Source organism: Chanodichthys erythropterus, chromosome 17 (assembly GCF_024489055.1).
Source record: "Chanodichthys erythropterus isolate Z2021 chromosome 17, ASM2448905v1, whole genome shotgun sequence".
In the NCBI taxonomy this organism is placed as follows: Eukaryota; Metazoa; Chordata; class Actinopteri; order Cypriniformes; family Xenocyprididae; genus Chanodichthys; species Chanodichthys erythropterus.
This window is the reverse complement of record NC_090237.1, coordinates 13,173,099-13,192,019: the sequence shown is the minus strand read 5'-3', so window position 1 is coordinate 13,192,019 and position 18,921 is coordinate 13,173,099. Positions and strand designations below refer to the sequence as shown.

At 34.2% G+C, this 18,921-nt stretch overlaps 2 protein-coding genes across 2 annotated transcripts; both read left to right on the top strand.

The window, feature by feature from the left end:
- The first annotated feature begins 2,476 nt into the window (after window positions 1-2,476).
- Window positions 2,477-4,505, top strand: cryaba (crystallin, alpha B, a). The gene is made up of 3 exons (XM_067365867.1): window positions 2,477-2,674; window positions 3,089-3,211; window positions 4,100-4,505. Exons 1-3 carry the CDS (start codon window positions 2,477-2,479, stop codon window positions 4,289-4,291), a joined length of 513 nt encoding a protein of 170 aa, XP_067221968.1. The 3' UTR covers window positions 4,292-4,505.
- A 3,255-nt stretch (window positions 4,506-7,760) lies between these two features.
- arcn1b (archain 1b) lies at window positions 7,761-17,885 on the top strand. Its single transcript, XM_067364860.1, has 10 exons — window positions 7,761-7,948; window positions 9,738-10,001; window positions 10,085-10,264; window positions 10,370-10,572; window positions 10,652-10,816; window positions 14,228-14,393; window positions 14,572-14,719; window positions 14,819-14,927; window positions 16,424-16,628; window positions 16,749-17,885. The coding sequence occupies exons 1-10, from the start codon at window positions 7,946-7,948 to the stop codon at window positions 16,836-16,838; spliced, it is 1,533 nt and encodes a 510-aa protein (XP_067220961.1). The 5' UTR covers window positions 7,761-7,945; the 3' UTR covers window positions 16,839-17,885.
- The last annotated feature ends 1,036 nt before the right edge of the window (window positions 17,886-18,921 follow it).

The window sequence follows — 18,921 nt, the reverse complement described above, 5'->3', positions numbered from 1 at the left end:
AAGCTTATAAAGCTACAAGCTACTTATAATTCAAAGAAGTTGAGCCACAGTCAAACTGCAAATTGAGAGTCAAAATATAGGCTACAAGTAGACCATTTTGTTCATTGTCTAACCACTTACATTTGAACTTCCCCCATCTTGACAATGCATTTTTTAGACAAAGATGTACATTTATATAATATATACATGAAAATATAATATAAAAACCAAGTTAGACATAAAGTTTAGTCAGCTGACAATCAGAAGTAACGCAAGACCTTTCCAATGTGATTACCTAATGCGTGGCGCAGAGCAGTGCAAGATGAGCATTTGTGGTTAAAAAGTATATCGATTTTTATTTTTTTTAGAAAATGACCAATCGTTTCTCTAGGATAAGACCCTTATTTCTTGTCGTGTAGAGCACTTTGAAGCTGCACTGAAACTGCAATTTGGAGCTTCAACCAGTTGTTCCCCACTGAAGTCCACTATGGAGAAAAATCCTGGAATGTTTTCCTCAAAAACCTTAACTTCTTTTTGAGTGAAGAAAGAAAGACATGAACATCTTGGATTACATGGAGGTGAGTAAATTATCAAGAAATTGTAATTGTGAAGTGAACTAATCCTTTAACTATGATTTACTTGTTGGTTCCAGAAGATTCAATATTCTTGTCAAAAGTTTAGAAAAATTACTATTTTTAATGTTTTTCTCTCATGCTCATCAAGCCTGCATTTATTTGATCAAAAATACAGAAAAAACAGTAATATTTTGAAATATTATTACAATTTAAAATAATGGTTATCTATTTTAATATACTTTAAAATATAATTTATTTCTGTGATGCAAAGCTGAATTTTCAGCATCATTACTCCATTACTTTCAGTGTCACATGATCTTTCAGAAATCATAACATGCTGATTTATTATCAGTGTTGGAAATAGTTGTGCTACTTAATATAACCTGTCATACTGTCATGGTCACCGTCTGTTCCTGTCAGTTCCCGGACTACATCTCCCATCATCCTCTCTGCCACTCACCTGCACACACTTCACACTAATCACAACACCCAGCTGCAGCTCATTACCAGGACTATAAAAGACTCTTACACACAACACCTCATTGCTAGGTCTTGTTTTCCCAGTGTAACATTTCCAAGCGTTTGTCCTGTTTATCCTGTCGGTTCCGGTTCCGGTTCCGGTTCCGGTTCCGGTTCCTGTTCCTGTTTCTGATCCCTGTCTGGTTCTACTGTTTGGTGATTGATAGCTGCCTGCCTTTTGACCACTGCCTGTTCTCTGACTACGTTCCTGCCTGTCTCTGATGTTCCTGTACGACCACGCTCAACATTTAATAAAGCTTTGCATATGGATCTCACTCTGAGTCCCGCCTTCGTTACAGATACTTTTTTCAGGATTCTTTAATGAATAAAAAGTAAAAAAAAAAGAACAGCATTTATTTAAAATATAATCTTTTGTAACAGTATGCACTATCATTAATTTATTTTGTCCTTTCTTTTTTTTAAAGAAATGAATACCTCTATATACTTAAATACCTTAGCAAGAATGTATATATATATATATATATATATTATTGTTAGAAAAGGTTTCTATTTTAAATAAATGCTGTCCTTTTTAACTTTTTATTCATCAATGAATCCTGAAAAAAGTACCACGTTTCAAAAAAAATTTCCAACTAGCATATAAGAATGATTTCTGAAGGATCATGTGACTCTGAAGACTGAGAGTAATGATGCTGAAAATTCATCATTGCATCACAGAAATAAATTATATTTTAAAGTATATTAAAATAGAAAACCATTATTTTAAATCATAATAATATTTCACAATATTAATGTTTTTTCTGTATTTTTTATCAAATAAATGCAGGCTTGATGAGCATAAGAGACTTCTTTCAAAAACATTAAAAATAGTACTGTTTCAGATGTCTCAGATGGGACGGCAGTGATGCAGTGAGGGCTCTTTCATCACATCTGATTTACAGCAGATCACCAATCTTGCTGATTCCTGCAGTCCTGTCCATTTTAGGGCATAATATTATCTTTCTGCCTGAGTTCTCCTCTTTTAGGAGCCAGGAGGGAGCAGATAGTATCCGGCCGTATCCCGAGGGCAGGGGCTGCAGAATCCCTTCATACACAAGAGCTTGCTGGGATGTGGCCAGTTGACATGGAGGCTTCACTCGGAACCATTCTAACTTAGCCAGGCAAATATTTTTCCAGGCTTGTGAGCAGAGAGGCATTAACACTATTCAGACCCCAGTGTTTGAGACTGTATGATCTAAGAGAGAGTGAAGGGTGATTAAATAGGTTTTTTGTTTGAATGAGCCAGAGGGGAAGAGGGCAGAGAGGCAGCAAAAAACACTTTACCTCATAACTGGAGACAGATCAGCAGCTGACATAAGGTTTATGGATGGGCCATAAATACTGGGCCACAGCAGAACATGCAGCAGATCCGCTGTCAACTCCAGCCACTTCACTGAGATACAATGGACATTTCTATTCATCATCCCTGGTACCGCCGGCCCTGGTTCCCAGGTTTCTTTCCTTCCTCCCATCGAATTTATGACCAGTATTTTGGAGAGCACCTACCCGACAGCGACCTATTTTCACCTTTCTACACCATGTTTTACTATCGACCCTATTTGTGGCGCTTTCCAAACTGGTGGGACAGTGGCATGTCAGAGGTGAGATTAACTGCTGATGTTCTACAAATTAGCCATTACCCAAATAGCTAATACTTTACTTTATTATTTCTTTATTATTATTACTTTTTCTTTTTAAGATTCAATTTGTTATCATTAGTGTATCAGGTCTCATAAAAAACATTAGGCATGCAACACAAAAGTTCTCAACATTGATACGAAATGTTTTTTAAGCATCAAATCAGAATATTACAAGGATCATTTGACCCTGAAGACTGGAATAATTATGCTAAAATTTCAGCTTTGTCATCACAGAAATAAATTACATTTTAATTACATCTTAAATTCTTGAGATTAACAGAATGTTTTTTATGAGCCAATCACATTATTAGAGTCAGAAACTGTGCATGTTTTCAGTGTTTTGCAGTATTTAGTTTGCCATTATCTCTTACACAGGTGAGAATGGACAGAGATCGCTTTGTAATCAACCTGGATGTGAAGCACTTCTCTCCAGACGAACTGACTGTCAAAGTCAATGATGATTTTATTGAGATTCATGGGAAACATGATGAACGGCAGGTAACAAAACAAGTATTCAAACCCACCTATATTTTATTCACCATTTTAAACTTGGCTGTTCTGGATGAATTGAGCTGGGAAAATATAAATGATTGCATAAATGATGTTTACTGTAATATTGTGTTATAAAAAGCAAGGCTGGACATATTCAAGACATATTCCAAAGGCAACATGAAGAACTTTCACACTTTCAAATCATGAGTTTCAATTAAACTGAACTGGGTTGCATTTACCCACTCTTTTACACTCATCCCCTAAACCTCACTTCCATCCGGGTCACGGCACCAATGTAACCCCTCCTGCCCGCTCTAAGTGGAACTTGAACCCAGGCCCATCCGCATGGGAGTCGGGCACTCTCACAAGGAGGCTAAAGATCACAGTCTCTAGCGTACCACTTGAGATCAGGGGAGTGAGGTTTACACACACAGCTCTTGCTGGCCTATGTCTGTTACACTCACTGCCCTAAACTCACTCCCATCAGGGTCACGGCACCAATTTAACCCCTCCTGTTCGAACCGCCTGCTCAAAGCGGGACTTGAACTCGAACCCATGGCTGATTTGCTGCTCAAAAAAAAATTCTTATTATTATCAGTGATGAAAACAGTTGTGCTGCTTAATATTTTTTGTATAAATTATGATCATTATGATCAATTAAAATCTTTTTAGGATTCTTTGATGAATCAAAAGAACTTTCAAAAGAAGAAATCTTTTGTAACATTACAAAAGTCTTTACTATCACTTTTGATCAGTTTTGAATTTCGAATTTCAATTCTAGTTCTTGTTTGCTTCCTCAATTTAAAGTCAATTCAACTTTATTTTCTGTGACGTTTTAATGTGCAGTCATTGCTGTATCTCCTTACGAAGAAACTGTATCTGTCTCTGTTACAGGATGATCATGGAATTGTGGCAAGGCAGTTTTACAGGAAGTATAAGATCCCAGCCGGCGTAGATCCAGAATCCATCACCTCCTCTCTGTCCGCTGATGCCGTTCTGACCATCTGCACATCTCGCCACCTGCTGGACATCCCTGAGCGCAACATCTCCATCACCTGTGGAGAGAAGCCACCAGCGCAGAAGTAAACTCGTCAATAGCTACACCCCTGCCCCTCGTCTCCAAACAAACCACGACTGAGAGAATCACTTACTGTATTACAACAGGCATAAAATCATATGTTTTAATGCAACACATAACCAAAGAAAGACATATAAGCAGAAACATATCTGTCCATAGAACACAATATCAGTCAAAACGCACAGTGGGTCGGTGCTTTAGGCCTGTAAACGCAGGTTGTTATAGGAGCTGGGTTTGGTTTGTTATATTTATGGCCTACAACTGGATGTTGTATGTAATTATGTGGTTGACTTGGATGATGATTGTAACTTTGGCTTTGAGAGAAAGCAGAAGTGAACTGGGACGTTGTGCAGCACTGGCCTCTGTGACTGAATTGAATAAATCCCCAGGTCAAAATACTGATGAATGCTGGTATTATTTACTCATCTGTGATTTCTCAGCATATGTTGTGCATCTGAATGTAAAGTATTAGTCTGTTTGATACTGGGGTCTAAACTATGATGGACTAAGTTGAATGTGTTTTGCTGAATGTTGTTGCACTTAATGGACAGTATAATAAAGATGATTTTGAACATTTGTATTATGATAAATCACTGAGAGTGTCAGGCTGTATAGACATCTGAGCCAGACAAATGTGCCTTATTTACCTCAGTGGTGTAACAAGATGCAATGGATCACATTTTATTGTCAAATGTGGTGGAATTTGGATCATCATGAGTTTGGATCGCTGATGCAGGGGTGTAGTTATTGACATAATTCACCTTGTTTAGTCCACTGTCATTCCCAATGTGCTTTATGTTTTATTTTCCATACCTCTTAAAGTGATGTGTTACAACTAACAAGCAACTGTGACTTTCTAATTTCAGCATTAAAAAATCTTAAAAAAAAAAAAAAAAAAGGTTGTTTTTACTTCTTGAGTGGAACCACATCGAACTGTATGCAGTTTGCATATTTATGTACTTTGTGAAGCATTTTAAATAAGCTGTTTCTGGCAACCCCATTATATGTAGAGATGACAAAGTTTTTTTTAAGCCTATCTTTGTTAGGGATTTTAATAGCACATTAAAAATCAAAGATAAATATTTTAAGATTTTAAACTCCTTTAAATTCTTTTTAAAATTGTATCAAAACACATACTTGTAACATTGCAACCAAAAGGTTTTCATTTAATATATATATATATATATATATATATATATATATATATATATATATATATATATATATATATATACAGTACAGTCCAAAAGTTTGGAACCACTAAGATTTTTAATGTTTTAAAAGAAGTTTCGTCTGCACACCAAGGCTACATTTATTTAATTAAAAATACAGTAAAAAACAGTAATATTGTGAAATATTATTACAATTTAAAATAACTGTGTACTATTTAAATATATTTGACAAAGTAATTTATTCCTGTGATGCAAAGCTGAATTTTCAGCATGATTACTCCAGTCTTCAGTGTCACATGATCCTTCAGAAATCATTTTAATATGCTGATCTGCTGCTCAAGAAACATTTATGATTATTTTTAATGTTGAAAACAGTTGTGTACTTTTTTTTTTCAGGATTCCTTGATGAATAGAAAGTTCAAAAGAACAGCATTTATCTGAAATACAAAGCTTCTGTATCATTATACACTACCGTTCAAAAGTTTGGGGTCAGTAAGAATTTTTTTTTTTTTTTTTTTTTTTTTTTTTTTTAAAGAGATGAAAGAAATTAATATTTTTATTCAGCAAGGATGCATTAAATCAATCAAAAGTGGCAGTAAAGACATTTATAATGTTACAAAAGATTATATTTCAGATAAACACTGTTTTAGAATTTTAATCCTGAAAAAAAATATTGTACACAAATATTTTGTACAATTGTACACATTAAATGTTTCTTGAGCAGCAGATCAGCATATTAGAATGATTTCTGAAGGATCATGTGACACTGAAGACTGGAGTAATGATGCTGAAAATTCAGCTTTGCATCACAGGAATAAATTACTTTGTGAAATATATTCAAATAGAAAACAGTTATTTTAAATTGTAATAATATTTCACAATATTACTGTTTTTACTGTATTTTTAATTAAATAAATGTAGCCTTTGGTGAGCAGACAAAACTTCTTTTAAAAACAAATTAAAAATCTTAGTGGTTCCGAACTTTTGGACTGTACTGTATATAATATATATATATATATATATATATATATATATATATATATATATATATATATATATATATATATATATATATATATATATATATATATATATATATATATATATATATATATATATATATATATATATATATATATACAGCTGTGGAAAAAATTAAGAGACCACTCCAAGTTCAAAAATCAATGTTAAGTGGTCTCTTAATTTTTTCCATAGCTGTATATATATATATATATATATATATATATATATATATATATATATATATATATATATATATATATATATATATATATATATATATATATATATATATATATATATATATATATATATATATATATGCATTGTTTTTTTGTCAGTGATCAGTGGTCTGATTCAGGAATTTCCAAGGGGGGCTCATGACGATTTAAAATTATAAAAAAAAATAAATAAATAAAATTTGAAATAACCTAAAACGCCCACTCAAGAACTGTGAACCATGGTTCCCACATTTAGTTTAATATTCACACTATGACACATTAAAGCAGGGCATATATATGAATTATATTATATTATATATTATTGTTATAAGTTTTTGAAAGAATTGCATATTTTGAAATATTATTACAATTTAAAATAACTGTTTTCTGTTTCAATATATTTTAAAATGTAAATGTGATGCATCATTACTCCAATCTTCAGTGTCACATGATCCTTCAGAAATCATTCTAAAGGTGATGATACACGGGGCAGCTTTTTGAGCAGTGTTGCCAAAAGATGTTGCTCGGGCACTTTCCCATTGAGAATGGACAAAAAAAAAACTATGTTGCCCATTCTCAATGGGAAAGTGCTCACAACCATATCACTTGGCAAAATTGCCTGGCAACATTGCTCAAAAATTTGCCCCGTGTATCATCACCTTAATATGCTGCTTTGCTGCTCAACATTTATTACAATAAACATTTAAAATGATTATTAATGCTGAAAACAAACCAAGATACATTTTTCTAGGACTTTTGATTAATAGAAAGATAAAAAAACAGCATTTATTTGAAAAATAAATATTTTGTAACATTATAGCTAAATGTCTTTACAGTCCTCCTTTTAATAGATCCTTGTTGAATAAAAAAAAAAAAAAAACTTTTGAACGGTATTTTCTTATTTCTTTATCATGAAATCACTGATGATATCTCTGCAAATATGTGTATTATTGTAAATATGTGTAAATATGTATAATTATTGTTTGCATGCGCAGTATCTGTTCTCCGCCGTTAGATGTCGCCATCTCTCCTGCATCAGCTCTCATCTGCTTCTGACACACGGCGCAACTTTTTCCGGTTGGACTCTGGAGACGTGGCTCTGTTTCTTCAATATTACGAGTCAGGCTATATGCTACTGTTGAAACAGAGCGTTAGGCACTCCTCTGACATTTTCTGTTTTTGATACATCTGGACAGACGGTGTCCGTGACTGAGTCCACTGACGGATCCTTGTGTGAAAGGGAACAGAAATGGTATGACTGTTTGTTTTGTGTATTTAGCAGGATGGGGCTAGCAGCTAGCGATGTAGCTCATGGCTCATACAGTTTGAAACTCTTTTCATTTTTTAGTGTCAATGACTAAAAAGTGTCTATTCCATCTGTTTTTGTTTTAAAAAATATCATGTAAAGAAGGAAACATTGTTGCTAGGTTATGATATCTGATACAGCTAGCCTGCTAAAGGTTAGCCAGCTAATTAGATTGTCATCAAGATTAATTACAGTTCAAGTAATTAACGAAAGTAAATAGCTGTCATTATCAGCTATATGACAAAATATTGGTATAATAAATTGCAATTTTTTGTATTCTTTTATCATTTATATAATGAATAATGCATAATGTCTATGTAGATAACAAGTTGTAGCTAACGGACACTTTGACAATTCAGATATAAACTTAATAGAAATAACCTGGGGATCATGAAACATAAAAAACGTAAAAGTATACATGAAATGCATACAAATGTATGTATGGCAGAACTTTATTATCTTTATTAATAGTAGGGAAAAGTTTTTTAGTCACGTTTACAGTATCGTGTCAACCATTGCAGATTATTTTAATGCTTTTACATATCTGAAGTTATATGTAGAATCGTTTATTATTTAGTTTTATTTGTGGTGTTTGAATAAAAAAAATCACTACACAAAACATAACATGCATTTATGTATAATAATATTCATTTACAATTATTTATGCAAATATAAGTGATTTGCAAATATATTTTGTTTTGTCCCATGTCTTACTGGTAAGCTTAAAACTCTACATATTTCTTACTTGAAAATTGTTATATATATATATATATATATATATATATATATATATATATATATATATATATATATATATAATTAAAGTATTTATTCATATAATTAACTGATTTAATATATAAAAATAAAAGCTTTCATTTTAGTGATTTTTATATGCCTTTTAGTTTTTTGTTTAATAATTCTATTTAGCTTTATTTCTAGTTTTAGTGATTTTAGTTCTTTGGCTTAAACTTGTTTTATTTCAGTTAGTTGCCAAGGCAATATTACTACAACTTTTTTTAAGCTTAAAGTGATAGTTCACCCAAAAAGCAAAATTTTGTCATTACTTTCTCACCCTGAAGTTGTTCCAAACCTCAGAAATCAGGATCAACTTGCATTACCAGTGAAAATAAAATAATACAAATGGAGAATCAAAACATTTAAGATGAAGTGATCCAAGTTTTGACTGGTAAGTTAAAGGGATAGTTCACCCAAAAATGAAAACTCTGTCGTCATTTACTCACCCTCAAGATGTTCCAAACCTGTATGAGTTTCTTTCTTCTGTTGAACACAAAAGAAGATATTTTGAAGAATGTTGGAAACCAGACAGTTTACGGCACCCATTGAGTAAAATAGTATGGAAGTCAATGGCTACCATCAACTGTTTGGTTACCAACATTCTTCAAAATATCTTCTTTTGTGTTCAACAGAAGAAAGAAACTCATACAGGTTTGGAACATCTTGAGGGTGAGTAAATGATGACAGAATTTTCATTTTTGGGTGAACTATCCCTTTAACTTACCAGTCAAAACTTGGATCACTTCATCTTAAATGTTTTGATTCTCCATTTGTGTTATTTTATTTTCACTGGTAATGCAAGTTGATCGTCATTTCTGAAATAGATTTTGTGTTTCAGACTAATTTCTGAATGCAGTCATCATCATAACAATCAAAAATCCCAATTTTCTTTGTAGTTCTTTGTCTAATAAAGTTTTGAATGTCCATCAAATCTTTGCAGGTGCTCTTGGCAGCGGCGGTTTGCACTAAGGCAGGAAAAGCCATAGTGTCACGACAGTTCGTAGAGATGACGCGAACCCGCGTCGAGGGCCTTCTGGCTGCCTTTCCCAAACTGATGAATACAGGCAAGCAGCACACTTTTGTGGAAACAGACAGTGTGCGCTATGTTTACCAGCCCCTGGAGAAGCTCTACATGGTTCTGATCACTACAAAAAACAGCAACATCCTGGAGGACTTGGAGACACTAAGGCTTTTCTCCCGAGTGGTAAATCTTACTTTTTTATTCTCCAAATTATTGCACTTCTCGGATGTATCTTGAATAAGTGATTATTTTCCGTATTTCTTCAGATCCCTGAATATTGCAGAGTATTGGAGGAAAGCGAGATCTCGGAGCACTGTTTTGATCTCATATTTGCATTTGATGAGATCGTAGCTCTGGGATACCGGGAGAACGTTAACCTGGCCCAGATTCGCACTTTTACTGAGATGGACTCGCATGAAGAGAAAGTCTTCAGGGCTGTCAGAGAGGTCTGATATTTGATTAAACATCCAGGGCAAAATTACTCTCCACTTTAAGTTTAAATCAAACACACTCTAATTTTCTGGGTTTCTCTGAATTCTTCACTTTAACAGACCCAAGAAAGAGAAGCAAAGGCCGAGATGAAACGCAAGGCCAAAGAGCTGCAGCGAGCAAGACAAGATGCTGAACGTTCCGGAAAGAAATCGCCAGGCTTCGGCGGTTTTGGAAATTCAGGAATGAGCAGCGTCACATCAGCCAACATCATCATGGATACAATAGAGCCAGAGAAGCCCAAAGTGTCTTCTGCTCCTGTCAGGTATGAGCTTTAACTGTGGGCCATGATGCTTCGAAATATATAAGTGTACAGAAGATAATCTGCCCTGTTCTTCCTGTAGGCCGAGTGGTTCGAGTAAAGCACTGAAGCTGGGTGTCAAGGGGAAAGAGGTGGATAACTTTGTGGACAAACTAAAATCAGAAGGAGAAAATATTGTCACATCCAGTGCAGGAAGGAAGGCATCAGAGGCATCTAAAGTCCTTCAGCCTCCAGTGAATATAGAGAGGTAGGCCTATTGCTTGGTGATTTTATTTCAGTATCTGGCACATTCAACTCCACATATTATGTATGTACACTACCATTCAAAAAGATTTTTTTATATATATAATATAATATATATATATATATATATATATAATATAATATATATATATATATATATATATAACATAAACTAGGGCTGTCAAACTTAGGGCTGTTAACTCATGTGATTCATTTTTTTCAGTTTAACACGTTAAAAATATTTAATGTAGTTAATGCAGCATCCTTTTTTTCTGTCATAATTTGGCTAGTGCCACAAGATGAATGAAAACACGCCGTCTGTGAATGTCATATCTGTGTATCACACACATGACTTGTGTGCTCAGAAAGACAGCATCGAGTTCTCTTTCACGCTTGAACAAACAATAACACACAGAATTATGCCAAAATGCCCATTTTGTCGAGTATCCTCATAAGAGCAGTCTTAAAGGTACAATTTGTAAAATTTTTGCAGTAAAATATCCAAAAACCACTAGGCTAGTGTTATATATTTTGTCCAGCTGATTACTAACAATATCTCTAATGTTTTCAACTACTTGTAAATCATGAGAAAATTCCCATTCTAAACAGTGACACGGGGCAGTGCAGTCGCCTGTCAATGACGCAGTTACCCTTTGTTACCGCCTTTACTGACGTAGAAACCACATGACAACAGTGCCGTGGACAAATGCGGAAGTAGAGTCTAGCGTCCAGCAAGCCACTAGCTTGCTTCAAGCAGTTCCTTATTTACTTCTTGCACGTTTTATGGTGGATTGTGTTAATTATTTATGGAACATAATTACTGTTTACCATCTGCCGCTGGTTCTGTCGACAAGGACAGCTCCCGTAAACTCATGACCGGAAAAGCGGAAGCGGCGCCGGCGACTGTGTCATAATAAAAGTCCCGCTGCTCGTGAGGCGTGTGTTGATCAATCGCTCCAGCTCCTCGTTCAGCTCCCACAACACTCGGTCCTGCTCTGCTTCATACTACAGTAACGTTAATAATCGCATCCACGAACATGAGTTCTTCCAGACTCCAATCCCTATTCTTTTGCACCGTCCGTTGAGATGGAGACCACATGTCCCAAGTTTCCACTCTAAAACTTTACGTCATCAAACTACGCCTTTGTTTTGAATAGGCTTCTAGCGACCTCTAGCGGAAAAAAATATCACAAATTGTACCTTTAAATGAGTTTAATATCGTCTTAAAAGACCTTAAAGAGTTGTGAGAACATGAGATGCGCATCAGATCTGCGTCATGTTCGGCGGCGACAGCCCTTAAAGTGACAGCAGCCTAATAAACCAGTTGCTGTGATGTCTGTCATTAATGTTAATCAAAGAACAAAGATAACAGAGAAAATTGTAGCTTTTATAAGGATTAATCTGTATTTAATTTATGCAGTGAAGTGTTTGATAACTTCATTCAGTTTCTGTATATTTCCTACCTGTTTGACGGGTAGGAAGGCAACAGGTAAATGACATTTATTATAATGCGTTTTTGTGGAGATTGTTTTAAGTTTACTTTTTTAAGCCTTAGGGCTGTGACTGTGGCAAATTTTTACTACCGCGGTGGTATATCACCAACAACCGCTGGTGTTGCGGTGGTGGAGTCCGAAGGGGGGGGGCGGGGTTTATGTTTATATATATATATGTATATATATATATATGTGTTAGACTTGCGTTTCGCCGTCATTTTGATGGACAGGATCCATCATAATCAATATTAAGACATTTTATTCAGGAACTTACAGGATAAGCAAATAGGCATAGGCTTGCATTTATTTATACTGTGAAAAGAAAGTTGATCAAAGACAAGCTGTGTCACTTTCAGTTTTCATCTTGAACTCGTCACGGATTGTGAGTGAATGCGATCATCCTTTCCTCTTTACTACTGTAAAGAACGAAATAAACATGAATAAAAATAAAAAATATGTTGAAAGATACAGTATCTTACCGAAATCTGTATCACGTCAGTTCAGTCAGTGTTGCCATCAATGTCACCTAACATTATACCTCAGAAAAGCCATTCGTTGGCCATAAACTTATAGTCAGTAAGAAAAATAAAAAAACTTAATCAAGTAAGCATGCAAAAGTAACTTTATCATTATACAATTTACTTAAACTGGGTGCTCGTCTGTTTGTAACCAAGCGCATTGTTTTCATTTTATTCTGGAGACTGAACTCACGCTCTGCTGCCACACTAGAGCGTACTTACCACCTACTGGACAGGGGTGGGAATTACAATAAGCTTACATACAAACTACATAATCTGTCAAAATGACAGACGGGCTGCAGATTTTTTCCGTCACTGCTAAACAAATTCCATCAAAGACGGAAAATATAATATTTAATAAATATAAATATATATTATATATGACGTCACACTACCGCCGGTGAAACTCCACGACCGCGGTGACAACTTCACCACCGCGGTGGCGCGGTTGTTATGCCTACCGTCACAGCCCTATTAAGCCTAATAAATGTTGAAATTGATAGCAGATTACTCTAAATTGTAATGCTGACATGCATTTTCTGTAAAGCTGCTTTAAAACAATATGTATTGTGAAAAGCACTATACAAATAAATGTGAATTGAATTGAATTTCATAGAGACATCAGTTCCCCGTATTAGTATCAGTGTAACTGGCTTTCATTCATAAACAGATGCCATTAAACAAATATTTAAAATATAATGTTTTTAATTTGTTTCTACAATAATTTGGAGAGTAACTGTGAAAATAAAATCTAAAAATATTAAGTTTTTAATCATGAATAATTATAGAAAAAATGTGTGATTTAAAGTAGTTAATTTTTTTTTAAATTGATAGACATCACAAATATAAATATTCTTTAATTAAATACTTTTATTCAGGAAGTGTGCATTCAGTTAATCAAAAGTGACCGTAAAGACACTTATAATGCTACAAATAAAAAAATTAAAAAAAATACAAAAATTCATCAAAATCCTGAAAAATGTATCACGGTTTCCACAAATTATTGTTATTATTATTATTATTAAGCAGCGCAACTGTTTTCAACTTTGATGATAAGAAATGTAACTTACTTGAGCAGCAAATCAGCATATTAGAATGATTTCTGAAGGATCATGTGACACTGAAGACTGGAGTAATAATGCCAAAAATTCAGCTTTACCCTCACAAGAATAAATTACATTTTAAATTATATTAAAATACAAAAGTTGTTTTAAATTATAATAATACTTCACAATATTACTGTATTTTTGATCTAATAAAAGCAGTCTTGGTGAGCATAAAATGTTTCTTTCAAAAACATTAACAATTTTATCAACCCCAAACTTTTGAACAGTAGTGTATTTTCATATTATAATATTATTTTCAGATTATATCTGTTGTTAATAGCATTTTTTGAACTCCCAGTGTACATCTGAGGGTGGAAGAGAAGATCTCTCTGACCTGTGGTCGGGATGGTGGACTGCAGAACATGGAGGTTCTGGGTATGATCACTCTGAAAGTCACAGATGAAAAAAATGGCCGCATTTCTATACTCCTCAACAATAATGACAAGAAAGGAGCCCAGCTACAGGTGTGTGAGACACGACACTGCATGTCATGGTCTCAGCATGTATTTTGAAGGGGAAGTTGTTAACAATATGGGATTTTAAAAAGAGCACTGTGCTTTCACTCAGTTTTCACTCTATTTAGATCTTCAAAAAATATTCTGTCTTGACCATGTGACTCATACTATTTAATTTATCTTTCAGACTCACCCTCATGTTGATAAAAAGCTTTTCAACACTGAGTCCCTGATTGCTCTGAAAAACCAGGATAAGTCCTTCCCTCTCAACAGTGATTTGGGGGTGCTGAAATGGAGGTTACAGTGCACAGATGAGTCCCTCATTCCTTTAACTAGTGGGTCTTCTTTTTTTTCAAAAACTCAAGGATTTTGTATGGCAGCACTTTCATGAACACATCAATCATGAAATCATGCGTCCTATGTTGTCTTCTCAGTTAACTGTTGGCCATCAGAAAGTGGAAGTGGCTGTGACGTCAACATTGAGTATGAGCTTCAGGACGAGGGACTCGAACTCAATGATGTTATCATTACTATTCCTGTGCCGTAAGTGCTTATTCAAATCATTATAAACAAGATATTTTCTGTTTCCCTTTTAATATTGTTATATATGTTTTTATATTATGTAAAAAGTTATTTATAAGGATGCACCAATGTATCGGCCAATAATCAGTATTGGCCAATAAAAGCAATTTTCAGCCAATGGCCAGTCAGCACAATGTCATTGGCCAATTGTTTAAAAACAGCCGATGATTAGGGCCAATTATATCCTGTCAATCACAAGTGGGCGGAAAAATGTTTCAGATGGAAACTCATGCTGTGTGTGAAGAAATGTCTCTTGTGTTGAATTTAAGGCTGTCAAGGTTAGTGGTTTAAATTAACAGTTAAAAAATAGCAATGTTAAAGCAGGCTCTGTTTGACCCTATGAATCATTCATAGTTCAAGCCAGGGTTGCCAGGTACTTTTTTTTTCTTTTCTTACACCAAACATTGTTTATAGTGCGTCTCCCATCCAATAAAGAACTTTGTGCTTTGTTACTTCTTATAAGAAACAAAGTCTCAGCTTTAAATTTCTGTCAATTTTATCACAAAATTCAAACAATAAATTCCGTTTTGACAGAAATTGACGCCCTTAACTCTCTGGTGTTCTGGTTCTTTTTTTTTTTATTATTTCAATGAAATGAATGTACTATAATTTAGGTTGAAAATGCTTTTTATTTATTTTATAGTACTAAATTATATTTATGCAGTAGATATCCATTTATTCACTTTTACCTGAAAATGAAATTTCCAACTTAAACTGTCATAAATCTTGAATGCTGTGAAGCACAGACTTACTGTAAGTTTGGTCTCTTTTTAAAGACGCTTGGTAGATTATTGCTGAAGTGAGAAAAGTTTTAAAAAAGTGAACTTAAAAAAATATAGAATTTTGTTTATTCTAATGAAAAATGCCCAAAAATACTATTTTAATTTATTTGAAATGTATATTTTCTAAAACACATTTTACTCCAAAGCTGCGAGAAAATCAAAACCATAATTTTAAACAAGTTGTGTTCCAATTTTGATCTTGATATCACATATTATTTTGTTTGTGCTCCGTACCAAAAGTTTAGTATTCCATTCCAATGAAGTTAAAGATTCTGAAAAAACAAAAGGTAAAATTGACCAAAGAGCACCAGAAGGTTAAATGTGATGTGGCAGCTTGCAGTAGCACTTCAGATCAAGCGGCAGTGTGGAGCGTTTGACTTGTAATAATGTGGAAGAAAAGACTTAGTATGAAAAACATGCATGAACATCAACAGGTATGAAATTGAAAGGTATGAGGTTGAAAAATAGTCAAATTTACCAAAATATCTCATGTAATCGCTCAATCTGTGTTTCAACCGAAGACGTTAATAAAACAGCTTTTTAATTTGGTTAATTATATCTGAGTATATTAGTAATAATACAATTTTATAATAATTTTTAATTTAAGTAGCACATGTCAACTTAGTATTTCATTGCATCTACCATAAACAAACTCTGGCTCGTGCGATTATGCAGGTCAGGTGTAGGTTCTCCAGTGGTCGGTGATCTGGATGGGCAGTATAACCATGACAGCAGGAAAAACATCCTGGAATGGTCACTTCCCGTTATCGATGAGAAGAACAAGAGTGGCAGCCTGGAGTTCAGTATAGATGGCAAACCCAACGACTTCTTCCCAATCAACGTTTCTTTTGTCTCCAAGCGTAACTTTTGTGACATTCAGGCAAGTTATGAAATACTGCAACAAAAATTAGTCCTAGTGAGAAAGGAAATGACTATATATCCATATATAGACACACATCCACAAATACATAATGACGAAATATCCACTATATTTCCACAGGTGGCCAAGGTGACATACGTAGAAGGAGGCAGTCCAGTCAAATTCTCCTCAGAGACATCATTTGTAGTGGATAAGTATGAGATCCTGTAAATGTTTCCTGGTGGAAGATTGTTTTAACCTGCCAGCCAGCTTAACGGATCAGAGAGTGTGCTGTACGTTAACAGAGCTCTCAAAAAACGTTCTCTGACATGGGCTGCAGTACTTCTGTGTTTGTCTTAAAGGAAAATAATCTACTTTTATATAAACTGGACTTTCAGCTGCTCACTATTAAGTGCAGTCAGCTACACCTGCCAGAAAAAGAGACAAAGAGCGTAAAATACAGCACTGCACCTGAAGACATCAATGGAAGATCTTTGTCATCTACAGCAGATGTATTATAAGCCCATATGAACCCTCCTGACCCTTCAAAGAAATAGAATAAAATTGGAAACTTATATACTTTTGTTGCAAAGGCTTTGTATAGAATTGCATTCTAATTAATGGGTTTTGTTTTTGTTTTTTCAAACCATTTCATCTGCATCGGCCCATTAGCAATTTGGATTTATTTCTAATAATCAAAGGTTTCTAATATGGAAACAGACCTAAAATTGTAGTACCAAATGAATTGGTGATGATTAAATCAGCTGTGCTTGTGCAATAAGAACTGACACTGCATTAAATGTGCAGTCCAAATTCACATAATTTTTCATCTCTTCAAAATGACATCTCTGCTGTTAGTAAATATAGTCTACATCATCATAAAGCACACATACTTTCTGCCTTTTAGTATCTTGCCTGTTTTCTGTTATATTTATGTAATCATTAGTTGAAGATTAATCTAAACAGGAAGATTTTTCATTCTGTTTTTTTTTTTTTTTTTTTTGTAAGTAAGGTTACACATAATCCATTTAAATGTTTCTTGCTTTTTATTCATTGCTACATTTATTTGGCTAAACAGGAAAATATATTCTCCCTGGCTTCCCAGATGTTATTAAGAACGGATTTATTTTTTGTGTTTCCATAATGTAAAATACATTTATCAGCGCACACTCAAAGATGATTACGGAACGCCAAGGGGAGGGTTACGACATTCCATTTTGCTGTAAGATAGTTATGAATACCTTTAATCAATAATAAAGTCAAATTTAAATTAAAGTGTTTTTTTTTTTCTTCAAGCTCTTCCTGCCTCAATATGTGTCTTTACCAAGGATTTTGAATACTGTAGCTGCATGGTATATGTATTGGTGTTGCTAAGTCATGTGACTTGTAGTAGTGTGTTTAAGCATCTACAACACCCTAGCAATTGAATAGCAACAAACATTTAAAAACCTCTTAGATGATTGATTGTTGTCATTGTTTGGCGTAAAATTTGTGAGTATTATTTGTAATGTTAAATTGACTGCCCAGCCCTGGTTTGGTGGGCTTCAAGAGCCAGTGGACTGGGAGTTTGTTATGGATTTATACAAGCATGTGAGGAATCTCGGAGACAAGGCAATGGCATTCAGAGTTGATAATGCATTAGGTATGGTTGAGTAGAGGAGATTCCTGTCAATTAATCACTTCCTCAGCCAATTACTAAGAGAAATCATCTGCTCTGACATGGCTTTTTGGAATACTTGACTCTAATATTTTTGTATAATGATGCTAAACTGTATATATTACTTCATAGCTATGAAGTTTTAGGTCTCTCAAAGCATGTACAGTAGTTATGGAGCTCCTAAAGTGACATGATGATGGACATATTATGTCAGTGCTTTTGCGTTCTGTCACAAATATTTTGCATTCCCCAAAGAAGCTTGAGTTTGTTTGCAAAATGTTTGCATTCCACCAAGAAAATTTGCGTTTGCTCGCAAAACTTAAGTTCTTTGTGAGCGAACGCAAAGTTTCTTGAGGAAATGCAAAACTATTGCGAGAGACCACAAAAGCATTAATTGATAGTTTTCCTCCCATCTCATATTTTTATCATCACCATGTTCTTTAAATAGTTTCAACTTAAAGGTGCCCTAGAATCAAAAATTGAATTTACCTCAGCATAGTTAAATAACAAGAGTTCCATACATGGAAATGACATACATTGAGTTTCAAACCCCATTGTTTCCTCCTCCTTATGTAAATCTAATTTGTTTAAAAGACTTCTGGAAAACACGCAGATCTCAACATAACACCGACTGTTACGTAACAGTTGGGATCATTA